The 14,693-nt window shown below is 44.4% G+C and overlaps 1 protein-coding gene across 1 annotated transcript; it reads right to left on the reverse strand.

Moving 5' to 3' along the window:
* Nucleotides 1-10,982: 10,982 nt before the first annotated feature.
* On the reverse strand, nucleotides 10,983-11,537 carry LOC143581290 (uncharacterized). Its single transcript, XM_077064121.1, has one exon. The coding sequence runs from the start codon at nucleotides 11,510-11,512 to the stop codon at nucleotides 11,207-11,209; it is 306 nt and encodes a 101-aa protein (XP_076920236.1). The 5' UTR covers nucleotides 11,513-11,537; the 3' UTR covers nucleotides 10,983-11,206.
* Between the last annotated feature and the right edge of the window lie 3,156 nt (nucleotides 11,538-14,693).

The following is a 14,693-nucleotide window of genomic DNA, read 5'->3' on the forward strand; positions in this document are numbered from 1 at the left end:
GGTCACTTAGTGTTTCTTCATTGGCGCCATCCGTGCATTAAGCTAGAACTTACTCTTCTTTTTCTCAGTTTTTTCAAACTTTTGGAAAGATGGTTAAGGTTACTCTGATGCCAAAGCCACCGGGTAACCAAGAAACTCCGGTAACCACAACCCCAGCTACTGGGGGGAACACCGTTGAATACACGATTGTTACGAACACTACCCCGGTTACCCAAGCCGGGGCAAGTGCAGTAAACAATCCTCTCCTGGGATTCATTGATACCCAGTTGGGGAACAACAGACGAGACTTCCCCGACAAACACCAGAACAAGTTAAAGCTTGGGCGGAAGCACGTTAGAAAGAATTCCAAGCCGAGTTGGACGAACGTTTACGTTCACTCCAACAGGCCAATGACAAATTCGGAAGCACTCGACAACAGCTCAACATGAGCAATGATTGCGAGTATGTGGATGATGAAGATTGGGAAGAATCTGACAATGACGCAAACCCACGTCATAAGGCGAAAGGGAAGCGTAAAGAAGCAGACTTCCACTCGAGAAGAAATTTCGAAGAAACTTTCAAACCAAAGAACACGGGGGGAAACCCACGTGACTTCTCCAAAACTTTCAGACCAACTGTTGCGAATGCGGGAACGTCCAAATTTGCAAGGGACATTGCGGAAGCAATCGCTCCAAAGAGTGCCAAACAGATGTCCAACATAGGCACTTACGATGGCATATCTGACCCGGACGATCACATGAACAGATTTATAGCGGGGGCAACCGTCAGTAATTGGACGGAACCCACATGGTGTTACATGTTCCAAATGACGCTCGTCGGGGCAGCCAGAGCGTGGTTTGATCGTCTACCGATCCACTACATCTACGATTGGGCAGACTTCCAGCACAAATTCAGCCAGCACTTCAGTCAACAAAGAAAATATACTGAAGAGCAATGGACGATCCTCAACTGCATCCGAGAAGAAGACGAATCTTTGCCAGACTTCATCACTCGCTTCAACTCAAAGAAGCTAAGTCTGGGCACTATTAGCGAAGATCTTGTTCGCGCCGCTTTCATCCAGAGCGCTGAGTACCCAGAGCTCATCCGCACGTTGACAGGTAAAGATGGCATGCCACCCACGTGGGATGCCATCATGACGGCAGCTAAACGCTTTGCCGAAACGGAGAAGCAACTGGGTAGAAATCTTCCCCAGAGCACAAACCTCTACACCCAGAGAACAAGAGAAAATAACGTCCGTACCGCCTGACAAAAAAAAAAGAGGAAGCTTGGTATTTGGCAGTCAAGAGTAAACTTTGACACCTCATCCAGCTCTCGCCCTCTCTTAGGCGGAAGGGACAACATGCAGTCGTCAAAACGCTGATCAGAGCAAATCCTGTGACTTCCACGGGACAAAAGGCCACACCACGGAGGAATGCACATCCTTGAAGGATGTCGTCGAAACATTCGTCAAAGATGGGAAACTCACACACCTCGTGGCGTCAATCAAGAACGGAGGGAGGAAAGACAATCGGTACAAGGGCAATGGACGGAAGCCCGTCGACATCATCATTCACATGGTTCACGGCAACATCTGAGAAAGAAAACGACGAACAACAGAGCCAAGTGCGTGGAAGGAAGCAGAAGTGCGCTTCCCGCGTGTGCCATGAGGGCCCAACAAAGAAGGCCCCATAGTCATCAAAAGCCAGCTGGGGCACTACATCACCTCCCGCACCCTTGCTGATAATGGCGCTTCATCAACGGTCATGTATAGGCAGTTCTTCGACAAGCTAGACGACGAAGACACAGAACGCCTAGAAACAGTTTACGCCTCGATGGAAGGGTTCGACGGCAGCACTAACACCCCCTTGGGAATCCTATCTTTCCCCGTCACTCTCACGGACGGGAAGTACTCCCGCACAGAAGACGTGGACTTCGTTGTAATGAGGAAGCCACACCACACATATGACATTCTCTTCGGGAGAGATGGGATGGCAAGATTTAATGCCGTGGTGTCTTCGGTCCTTGGTATGATGGGATGGCCAACAGCTGAGGGCGTCGCTATGATCACGGGCATTACCCAGGTATGCATCGCATCTGTCTCATCTAAACCCAAACCAAAAATGGCTAAACCAACCACCTCTGAGCCAGAAGAATGGGCCTTCAATGGCAAATACCCTGACCAGGCCGTTACCATTGGCCCAACGATCACTAATCCCACACGCACCTTACTCAAACGCTTATTGCAAAAAAATGCCGACATCTTCGCGTGGACACCAGCTGACATGACTGGTGTACCTCGAAGTAAGGCTGAGCATAAGCTCAAGTGTGACCCGGCGTTTGCGCCGGTCATACAAAAGCGTCGCATAATGGGTGCTGAGCAGGCTAACGCGTGTAGAACCCAAGTCAAGGAACTCCTTGACGCAGGCATCGTACGCGTTAGTAAATATCAAACATGGGTTGCAAATCCCGTCATGGTACCAAAATCCAACAAACAATGGCGCATGTGCATAGATTTTAAAGACTTAAACAAAGCATGCCCCAAGGATTGTTACCCGTTACCCGAAATTGACCTTAAGGTAGATTCATTAGCACCGTTTCGCCTTAAATGCTTCCTTGATGCGTATAAAGGGTACCATCAAATCCACAAGGCTGTTGACGATCAGGATAAAACCGCATTTCGGACGCTCGATGGCACATTTTGTTACCAAATGATGCCATTCGGACTAAAGAATGCCGGATTCACATACCAACGCCTGATGGACAAAGAGTTTCATGCCCAAATCGGGAGGAACTTGGAAGTTTACATGGATGACTTGGTCATCAAAAGCCTCGAGCCAGAGGCGATGTTGAAAGACATCGAAGAAACTTTCAACACGCTCAGAAAGATAAACATGAAGCTCAACCCGAGCAAGTGTTCCTTTGGGATGGAAGATGGAAAGTTCTTAGGAGTCATCGTTACCAAAGATGGCTTCAGAGCGAACCCCGAAAAGGTTGAAGCCATTATGAAAATGGAATCACCTACTACCATCAAACAGGCTCAGATACTGAATGGACGACTAGTCGCACTTAACCGCTTTTTGGCAAACCAGGCGGATAGGTCGTTCTCATTCGTGTCAACATTGAGAAATTGTTTGAAGAAAACGCACTTTCGCTGGACACCAGAAGTGGAAGCAGCCTTTCAAGAGATTCGGTCACGCTTGATCGAACTCCCAACGATCACAGCACCAGAAGTGGGGGAGGAATTAATTCTCTACCTCTCCGCCACAGACAGAGCAACTGGGGCAGTCTTACTAGTAGAACGAAAGGGCATCCAGATGCCCATCTACTATGTAAGCCGCGTCTTAACAGACGTGGAAACCCGGTACTCCACCCTAGAAAAATTAGTCTTAGCGCTTGTACAGGCTTCACGCAGGCTAAGACGATATTTCCAAGGCCACCCAATCACCATTCTCACCAACTTCAAACTTGCAAACGTTCTAGGCAAACCCGAGTTGTCAGGGCGCCTAGCTAAATGGGCAGTTGAGTTGGGAGAATACGCGATAAAGTACAAGCCAAGACCAGCCATAAAAGGCCAGGTCTTGGCCGACTTTATTGCAGAAGTCCCCGCTTCGCGGGAAAAAGAGTGCCAGGAAGAGGCTCAACCCTCTCCAGCACAAGACATTAACGATGTCTGGCGACTCTATACTGATGGAGCAGCCAACAACGAAGGTTCAGGTGCAGGGTTGAAACTAACTAACCCAGCAGGCCAAGAATACACTTACGCTATTCGGCTGGATTTCCCAAGTACGAATAACGAAGCGGAGTACGAAGCATTCTTGGCCGGATTAAGAATTGCGCGTAAGATGGGGGTGAAAAACTTGGAAGCCCACGTGGATTCCATGCTAGTAGCCAACCAGATAAACGGGACGTACACGGCCGTGAACGACACAATGGCCCTGTACCTCGCACAAGCAAAAACCCTTATGCTCGATTTCAACGATTGCAAAGTTGTGCACATCAAGCGAAGCGAAAACAAATCTGCGGATGCGCTAAGCAAGCTTGCATCGTTAACCTTCACCCACTTGGGAAAGGACATCCGCGTTGAACTTCTTGGAGCACCATCAGTCCCGCACAAGGAAATTTGTGTCATCCAAACCGGCACGGAAACATGGATGACGCCAATCATAAATTACCTTGCGACGGGTGTACTACCAGAGTCAAAGACACAGGCAAGAAAGATACGCTGTAAATCACTGAACTATCAACTTGTTGATGACATATTTTACAGGCGTAATTTTCTTGGCCCACTCCTCGGATGCGTTGACGACCAAGATGCCGACTACCTCCTAAGAGAAGTACACGAAGGCATCTATGGAGTACACGCAGGTCCACGCGCCGTTGTAGCTAAGCTAAACAACGCGGTATACTTTTGGCCGGGGATGCACACGGATGCGCTGGCCTACATCAGAAAATGTAGGTCCTGCCAGCTCTACGCACCCAACACGCATCGCCCGAAGAACGAACTTGTTCCAGTCACTTCTTCATGGCCATTCCAGAAGTGGGCCATCGATGTTACAGGCCCATTTCCCACAGCAGCAGGGAACGTTCAGTTCCTAGTGGTAGCCATCGACTACTTCACCAAGTGGATAGAAGCAAAAACCCCTAGCCCAAACAACCGCAAAACATATCAAAAAATTTATTTGGGAATTTATTATTTGTCGTTTTGGACTTCCACCGAATTTGGTGAGCGATAACGGCACCAACTTTGCTGACCAGAAGCTACAAAAGTGGCTGAAAGAGCTTCAAATCACCCACACTTTTACCTCAGTGGCACACCCGCAGGGTAATGGTGAGGTGGAAAGAGCAAACAAGAGCATCGTCGAAGGCATAAAGAAAATACTCTTGGAGCATAGATCCGGCTGGGTGGACGAAGTTCCACATGTCCTTTGGGCAAACAGAACGCTGAAAAAATCAAGCACGGGCGAAACCCCATTCAGCCTCACCTATGGCACTGAAGCCATGGTTCCAATCGAGATTGGTCTACCCTCACCAAGAGTCATAACTCAACCAGAAGACAATGAGGCGGAAAGACGGTTAGACCTTATGCTGACCGAAGAGCGCAGAGACTTAGCCGCAGCGCGTGAAGAGAACTACAAGCGACAAATGCAAAAGCACTACAACACGCGGGTGAAACTCTGCAACTTCAATGTCGGAGACTACATACTGCGTAACAACGAGGCTTCGAACCAGGAGCGCCCAGGAAAGCTGGCCCCGGTCTGGGAAGGGCCATACATTATTAAAGAAGTTCTGGGAAAGGGCGCATACCGGCTCGAAAGGCTCGATGGCACCCCCATCCCAAGAACATGGAATGAAGCTCAATTACACAGATGCTACATGTAGATCAATTCCAAACTTGTAACGAACAGGCCTAGAGCCACTTCTAATGGAAATGATTCTCCTTATCACATTGATGCAGATAGCCTTACCTTTATACTTATGATCTGACCACACTGATATGCCGGTATTCACCGCATAAATAAGTGAGGGAGGAAGTAAGTCGTTGAGTGTGGAAAGCGACACAATCCGCATAAACACAAATAAACAGTAAAAATTTCTAAGGAAAAGATGAGGAAAACCTTCACGCAGGTCAGATATAGATGAAGTTTGGTCATCCTACTAAGTGAAAGTGACCGTCCTACCCGCACAATCATGATAGAGGAAACAGAACATTAACCTATTATCTTACACGTGTCGAAAGGTTAACTTATTCAAAACATATAATGTTTATAAGGCAAGGCATTAATAAAATATTTATATTCACGATAAAAGCTGTTCAAACATTACAAAATGGCTAGGTATCTACCCGCCTACAAAAAGTGCAAATCTATCCTAACGGCTTGGAGGAATCTCAAGATTCAGGCTTCGGGACCACTCCCTCCAAACCCACTTGAACCCGCACCATCAGTTGGTTGCGGCTGTTCAAGGAAAGCTTTGAGAACAGCTAGCCCGTCATCAGCAGCAGCAACTTCACTCACCTTTTCCACGACCGGATGAGAGAAAGCAACATACTGGTTCACAGCTTGGTCATAGGCTGCCTCAGTATCAACATCGTGTAGAGGAAATCTGGAAGGCGAGATGCCTTTCTCTGCAAATCCTAGGCCAAGTAAGAAACCAACTTTCTCTCCATCCTCATGAGAAGCGTTGAGGGTTGTGCTCATGGCATCATCATAAGATGTGTTCGCGAAAATCCGATGCACAACCTACAAAAAAAAAAAAAACTTTTCTAAGTATAAAAAGCAAAAAGCAAAGAATAATTGAGCTATGCGTACCTGCGGCAACGCTTCTCGTAGAAGCCAATGCTTATTGGACAGAGCCTCTTGAAGGGTAGCTTGAGCTTGATCGCGTGCGTGTTCGGCCTCATTCTTATTTAGGTTAGCAAGCAACACTTCCTTGGCAGTAGCCTCCTCAACGCCTTTAAGCTTGCGCTCAGTGCGATCAAGCACACCCCTCTGATCCAAAAGCTCCTGTAGCTTCTTGGCGTCCTCCAAAGCCAAAGCCTCATGAGCCTGCTGAAGCTTCTCCAGTTTAGCTTTCAGTTCTTCATTCTCAGTGCGTAGAGGCTCAGCAACAACTTCAGCTTTTGTGGCCCTTTCAGTCGCATTACGCGTAGTTTCCTTAGCCAACCTAAGCTGTTCATTAACAACTTGAGAAGCCTTGGAACGGGCCTCATGCCTAGCTTGCATTTCGGCCTCAAGATCCTTGAAGGCCTTTTCTCTCTCAGTAGCGGTGGCGGCAAGCTTCTTGTTTTCTTCCCTCAGCGATCGCACCTGAGACCCCTCCAAGCTACGCGCAGTCCTTAACTTATCGTTTTCACGACAAAGTAATTCGACACGCGGCTGCATCCGGGCGAGTAGAATTCGGAGCTCGGTGGACAACCTGCCTTCCTGGTAACTAACCATTGCCTCCCCCAATGCACCACTTGGAGCGGCATGGCGCGTCCAATCGACGCAGTCTGCAGCCGTCCTGAGAGTTGTTCCTCGGCGGATATTCCACCTTGGGGCATAAACCTCATTGGAATTCGAAACTGCAACAACAAAAAACAGTCAAGAAAAAATGACTAAGGATGGATAACAGGCCAAAGTAACCCCACGCACCTGTAAGGTCGATAACAGGCCGATAGCCGCTAAACCCATCACCCGAACCTAAAGGATATCCATCCAAGAGGTCAAGGAGATGGGAAGGAGGCAAAGATCGGACCGCCTCATCAACAGAGGTAAGTCTAGAGGTCCCAACTCTAAACATACCTGAAGAACTGGCCAAGGACGAAGTAGTCGTTGACGCCGAATGTGACACTGTAGAAGTCACGGAGGTAGAGACCATTGGAGATGAACTCATAACCGTTGCAGTCGCTGCAGATGAGCTCATCGCAGATGAGCTCATGGAAAAAGTCACCGCCGGTCCGGTGAATGACGTGGTAAATATGGCACTGACGGCTGGCGAAGAAGTTGAACTGCTCAACGCAGCAACGAAAGTGGACGCCATCGTCGGCACAGCAGCCATGACAGACGACGTCATAACCGGAACAGTTGCTTCAACAGTAAAAGCAACTGAACCAGTACCAGAAACAGACGCAGCCGCCCGGGTCATCGCCTCGGATAGGTTAACCAAACCTATCGTCGTGGGTCCTGAACCAACTCCTCCCGCACCACTCTCCTCAAAAACAGATAAGTCTACTTCTGCATAAAGAAAAACCTTAAGATATCAAAAACGAAGGCGGAAGGAGATGCGGAAAAGGTACACAAAAAGTACACTTACTGGTTTTCTTGATCTTGAAAGTCCTGTTAGGCGGAGATGGACCCGATGAAAATGGCCTCTTCACGCCAGTTACCTTCGCAATGCTTAGCGGCTCGGAAGTGACAGTCGTTGTCTCAACCTCTGAGACAATGGTCTCGTCACCACCACCAAGGTTCCTCGCCGCCTCCTCACTCTCAGTCTCGGAATCAGACTGATCCCCCAAGTCAACGAAGGTAGCAACCTTCGTTTTGCCCTTCACGCTAGCCGCCTTCTTTTTCCTTACAACAAAAGGCCCATCTGCGGATCCCTCATCAGAAGATGACAAGATCAGAAGAATCCCAGCAGAAGTGTGAGCATGAAGAGGACGAGGATTAAAGAACTCATTACCTGGCCGAGTGGCGCTTAAAATCTCATGGCCTGGCGGGTAGACCTCTACGAACCTATCCGCAGTTTTCTCCAAAACGGGCAACTCGTTCTCATCAAGATCACGAGTACCCAACCACGTTGGACCACCAGTCTCCCGCGGGTGCAAAAGCGACTGTAAGTCGTTCCCTTCTGAAATAAAAGTGATAATGGTAGAAGGAAAACCCTAAACCAACACAAAAGACGGGGCGTACCATAAGGAATATAGTTCAAACCGTATTCAAGAACGATGGGTATTTGCGGTGTCCCAGACCCGGCGTCCTTCCACACGCGACTCATCCCAAGCATGACCATCCCAGATTCCGAGAAGCGATAAACAGGAGTCTGAATCTGGGAAATCTTGGTGAACCACTCCGTCTCCTGGTAATTGGAAGCCGGAAGATTAGGAAGTGCCCTCCCATTCTTGAACGTCATTGCAATGGGAACGACACGAGCGGAAATATAGAAAAATTCACGCTTCCAAGAACGAAGACTACGCTCAGTAGTACAGATCTTCAAACCCTTGATCCGAGTGACAAGGGTATACCAACCCTGGATGCACCTCCAAGTATAGAAGGTCATCAGGCGGTCGACTCGAGGCTCGATATCCAAAATACGGCACACCCATTCTAAATGGCGAACTTTAGCAATTGCCATTGGGTGCACCTCTGTCAAATGAACACCGTGTTTCTCCAAAACACAGTATACGAACTTCGTTAATGGGAATCTTAGATTCCCATATATGAAGAACGAAGTGTAAACCCCTATTTTGCCCTTAGGGGCGTCGTATACCGTCTGGTTGGTCTCCGGCAACTCTGGCTCATAGGGCTCCAGCATGAATTTCTTGACGATGTAATTGTATACATCGAGAGAAAGAGTACACTGACACTCGCCAGCAGTACTCTTATCGTCCTTATCGGACGTTGACGTCGGGTTCTCGGGGAAAACGTCGGACTCTTCGACGTTAACCTCTGGGTCATGAGGAGAAGAAGAAGACATTTTTTAATGTTAAGGATGAAAGAAAGCGGTTTCAGGAGAATGCTCGCCGGAAAAGATGAGAATTCGCCGGAAATCGCTTAAAAGAAAAAGAAGAGTGAAGTGAAGATAATGGACGAAATACACCCTCTCCACCTTATATACTCATCGCAATGAATGCGATGAATTTAATGCGAATGAGAGAAAGCGTAGGAGCAATGACATGGCGACACGTGTGGATAAAGCAAGCTGGCAACAGATGTCAGAATGGCGCGTGCCATGAAACTCGCGCCCACGCGCCTGAAAAAGCATTCAGATTGACCACATGCTGTCACAACTTCCTGCACATCCTGAAACCGTCAGAAGACGCCAACGTCCTTTCAACCGTTTGGACTGTCCTTATCCTTTCACCAACCCTCCGAATTTCAAAAAGATTCAAAAATAAGAGGGAATATACCCCCTTACCTTGGAAAGCAAGAAACCATAAGACAAGTGCGGGTACAGTGTCAAGGCGAAACCCTTCACATACTTAGCACTTGCAGGGAATTGAAGCCAAGAAGATCGATCTTATGGGCCATGCTTGCGGAAAGAGAAATAACACCCCCGCATGGCGGGAGCGTTGAGAACTAGATTGTTTGAAGCTTTAAGGTGGAATTGGTTGTTTAACATAACTGATCACTATGTCTAAAACTACCAAAACCTCGTGGAGAATCTACACAAGTGAAACTCAACGCTCCCGACTTGCGAAGAGGTTACACACCTACCCGCATCATACCCAAAGATCAGGCAGAAAAGTCGGGAATTTTCTGCAAGTGACATTAGGAAAACTGCGGGAAGAATCCCCACGGAGAACCTTAAAAAACGAAAACCCCTTTTTAAAGCCCCTTGCTTAAAGTCCAAAAGTTCCCCTCACTTATTAACAATTCATGAGAAGAACAATGGACTGGGAGGACTTGAAGAGGTAGGTTCCCGCAAAGCCCAGTTGGACCCACAAGACTCACCTTGAAGAGGTACGTCTACGCAAAGACCAACTGGATCCGCAGGATCCACCATGCTCAGAGAGATGAAGACCTTACACGCAGTAAGCCAGCTGTCCCCGTAGGAAAGCCTCCCTTGGTACAGTACACTGCCTGTCCCCGCAGCTGTGGGTACAAGCCAAGAAGGAAGGCTACCCGCACTAACAGTAAGGCTACACGTATAAGGCACTAACTCTTATACTTCAGTAATGTCACCTGAAGAAGGAATGAGCAGGGCGGGAATATTCCCGCCCAAAAGAGTCAGTCCGTACGCTTCTAGAAGATCTTTTGTACTATACCTACCAAGGTATGGATAAATAGACAAGATCTGACAAAAGCAACCCATGAACCAATCACAGGGTGACAGCTCACTGACAATAGTACGAGGAGGAGCACGCTCCAGTACAAAATGTCACTATCAGCCGCTGCCTACCCACCAACTCCCATCATGGCACGAACGTAGCCCATAGTTGGTGGAAAAGGAATATTATATACAGCTGGCCGTACCAGCTTGGAAACCTACCTTCGGCTATAAATACTCCAACACCCTGGAACGGTAGGATTATCTTCTCTCTAGCTATTTCTCTCTATATACACTTATATTCAGAGCAACCTAGTCTGATTCTCACGCCGGATGGTGGTCACAAGGAGGAACCCCCCCTTCTCAGTGACGAGCTTACGGTGTCTGTTTTGCAGGTTGAAAAGAATAACCATCTTTGCCGGACCTAACCCTCGTGGGAAACATCTACTTAACCCTAAGATTATCCTTAATCTGTCGGGGTCACTTAGTGTTTCTTCAATACCTAAAGAAGGCCGTGTACATTATGACTGTGAATATAACTTACAACACTAAACCATCATTCAATCAATTCAATAATCAATCACTACAAGTACACCAAAACTGCACTCCCAATATTATCACAATCTTCATACAACCATTAAAAACATGTAAAAATAATACAATGCCAGACTAATTTTACAACCACCACAATATAGGATACAGAATTTCCTTCGTTTTTAAATCGAGCCCTAGAAAGAACCCTAGATAAATATCACAACCCCTAAAGAATTTTCATTTTTCCATGGGAAACTGATTGTTTTACATGTTGCGCATGACATAAAGCCTTTTGACTCCCGGTCAAATCAAAACAAGAGCCATCTTCCCCAAGGGTTACAGCAAAGTAGAGATAAATGGTGCACAAGAAAGCAAGTAGTGCAAGTGCGGTTAACAAAAAGCGGTGTCGCCTAACAACTGTTGAAAAGTTACCCAATTCCTCGGTTTTCGTGTGCTGCTTCTTAACTGAAGATGAAGAAAACACGGTTTGTGTCCTCCTGTGAGGTGAAGTTATTACACCGTCAAGAACCATACTGCTAGAAAACGGGCCCTACTTTGTAAAAAAACAGGCTCTTCTTTGTCAATTCTGAAATGGAAAATGAACAAATCAATCAATCAATCAATCATACCCAGTAAAATCCCACCGACAGCAGAGCTATAGGTAGGGTCTGGGGAGGGTGGGATGTAGGCACACCGTACCTCTATCCAAAGGAATAAAGAGGTGGCTTCCAGAGAGACCCTCGGCTCTAAGAACATGTGTATGAAAAAAAAAAAAAAAAAAAAAAAAAAAAAAGTTTAACAGTTATATAAAAAAAAACTACTACTAATTATAATAATATTAATAATAAGGTCGCAGTTTAACCGCAATATAAAAGCTAATAATAATAATAATAATAAAATATGTAAGGGAAATACCATTATGAAAATGAACAAATACATTAGAAAAAAAATATATGTGATTTTGGCCCATTTACTTATGAATGGGTTGGTTTGGGTTGTGTATTAAGGGTGTAAACGAGCCAAACCGGTTGTGAGCAAATGGAAATCAGCTCGCTAAAAGCTTGACTCGAGCCAAGCTTAAGTGAGCACGAGCCTAAAAATAAGCTTATTTAATAAAAAAGCCCGGGCCTGAGCTTCACTTATCGAGCTTGAGGGGCTCATAAGTTAAAACAAGCTCAAGTTCGAGCCTAGTTGAGTTCGAGTTCAGCTCGTTTACACCACTATGTATTATCAAGATTCTCAAACGGGTCAAAGTGACAACGGGTTAAACCTAGCTAAAAGCGAATGGGTCGAATGAGTTGAAAGTCACCCGAAGTCTATTATAAGTGCACACGATGATGCAACCTCCTAAATTGTTTTTATATAAAGATTTAATATTTAATAAAGCAATGTGTTTCCGTAATCAAAATAAACATTATTTATACAAAATTAAGAACATTGTGCATATTACAAGTACTTAAAAAATTAAAATTTACTTGTTTCAATCGAAAACCATTTTGGCCTGTTACTCAACCCGTCCAATCTACCAGCCCAATAAGATAAATGGAGACTGAAAGAAGTTTGTATAAATGAAGGTTTACGCTTTAACACAAAGCCTCCGATTAAGGTCATTTTTGAATTTTAACATAATGATAAAATATAAAGCAATTAATAAGTTGTAATTAAGTAAGGGTAACAAGAATGCAACTAGACAAGAAACAATATTGAACCTAAAAACACATGCCTACTCTGAAACAAGTGAAAGTAGATGGGATTTATAGCTAGAAAGTACATTGATCTCGACTAGCTCGATGTGGATAGTTAACAATAATATGATAACTTTTAACAAGGTAAAGACGTTACACTTAAACATCATTGTAAAGGAACATGTTTGTGTACCATCATATACTTATATATGCAAACATATTAATGAAGCAAAGATCAACAAATAACAAAGCTTACTTACAAGTTACATCAATCCATACACTTTCTTGTTCTTAAGTCTCCCTTCATAATAATAATAATAATAATAATAATAATAATAATAATCACACTCCTTTCTCAATTCCATTCCTTCTCATCAAATACCTAAAAAACTTACCACAAAATCACACTTAATCCTCTTAACTTTAAGTGATTAAAACCTAATTGTGAAGGCTATATCGCGGAAAATCATTCTCTAAACCGTGAGCCACAAGTTCATTTAGTAATGGAATATGTAAGCATAAAAATAATCCAACTCCTAATCCTAAATACTGGTAAAGTGAATCAAAGTTCACCAATTGGTATCGTAATGCCTATAGATCTAATTAGGTTAAAAATCAACGTCTATAGATCAATCAATCAATCAAATATAAACACATAAATCTAAACAATCATCAACTAATCATTCATGGAATCGCAAAATGAGATGAGTCTGAATGAGGTATTTGAGATCTGATTGGTTAAAAATATCAGATGAAATCAACGAGAGAGAACACAGATCTACACAACACAAGTAGAGTAATGTAGAAGATAAGAAGAAGAATATGTGAAGGAAGGACCGTACCGGAATGGAGAAGAAAATGGCGCCGAAGACAACGGATCAAGATATCTCTTTCTTTCTCTGTGTGCGCGTCAATGAATGAGTGGGAGATTATTATTTTATACATGGATATTATTATTATTATTATTATTATTTTTGAACGCCAACTAAGTAACGCCGGGTACCTCGTACGCGGCCCCCATTGGCTAAAGATAGCCCGAGCCGGCCACTACTCCGGACGGACGGAGCCCCTAGCGGTCCACCTATTGAGGGATTTACCGGATAAAACCCGACCCCCACGCCCGCCAAACAGCACGACGCGAGGAGCCAGTAAAACCGGGTGAGATCATGACTCGAACCCTGGCAAGCCAGGGTCATCCCTAATATCTCCCATATAAGTTGGTCGTAGAGAGGTTTGATCCCCCTACCTCTCACTTGTAAAGTGAGTGCTCTACCATTATTATTATTATTATTATTATTATTATGTAAAGAGGAACGACCCGCACCTTTTGTTTTTCGGGTTAGTCCATCTACTCGTCAACTTAAATTAACTGATAACTGAAGAACTATTAGACCGAGCAGTTTTAGTTATTTGATTAATTAGTTATGGTTATGGTTAAGAGTGTCTCATGACTGAACTGAAAAAATTTAAGACATGATTACGTCAAAATGAATATATGTTTTAAATGTATGTATATGTGTGAATTGAGTAAATGTGTCAATGTTGTAAAGAAAAATCTTATGATGGGTATATATTTTGGTTCAAACTTGATTAATTATTAAATCATCAATATTTTACTATTATTATTAGTGCATGTAAATGAATATATATTTAAAATTATTAAAAATAATAATATTATTAACATTAATAATCAGTTAAATTAATTATTAAATCATCAATATTTTACTATTATTATTATTATTATTTAATAATATAGTTACTTAATATATAATTTAATTTAATGATGTCGTTGGGTTATTTTCGTAGGAAGTCAAACGTGTGAAAAGAAAAGCAGGAATCAAACGTGTGCAAAGAATAGCAGTAATTAATAATTAGCCTGATGAGGAAGGCTAAGAGCAAAACAAACACGGGCCTCACTGAATCAAGACCCATGTTTGGGTTCTGAGCACCCTCATACCAATATAAAACTTTTAGTAAGTCATAAGTATTACAACTTGTCCAAAACTTTTTTTTTTTTGTGTGAAAACC

The sequence above is a fragment of the Bidens hawaiensis genome, unplaced genomic scaffold, assembly GCF_021521415.1.
Source record: "Bidens hawaiensis isolate Kalapana, Puna unplaced genomic scaffold, B.hawaiensis_p1.1 tig00001511_1, whole genome shotgun sequence".
Taxonomy (NCBI): Eukaryota; Viridiplantae; Streptophyta; class Magnoliopsida; order Asterales; family Asteraceae; genus Bidens; species Bidens hawaiensis.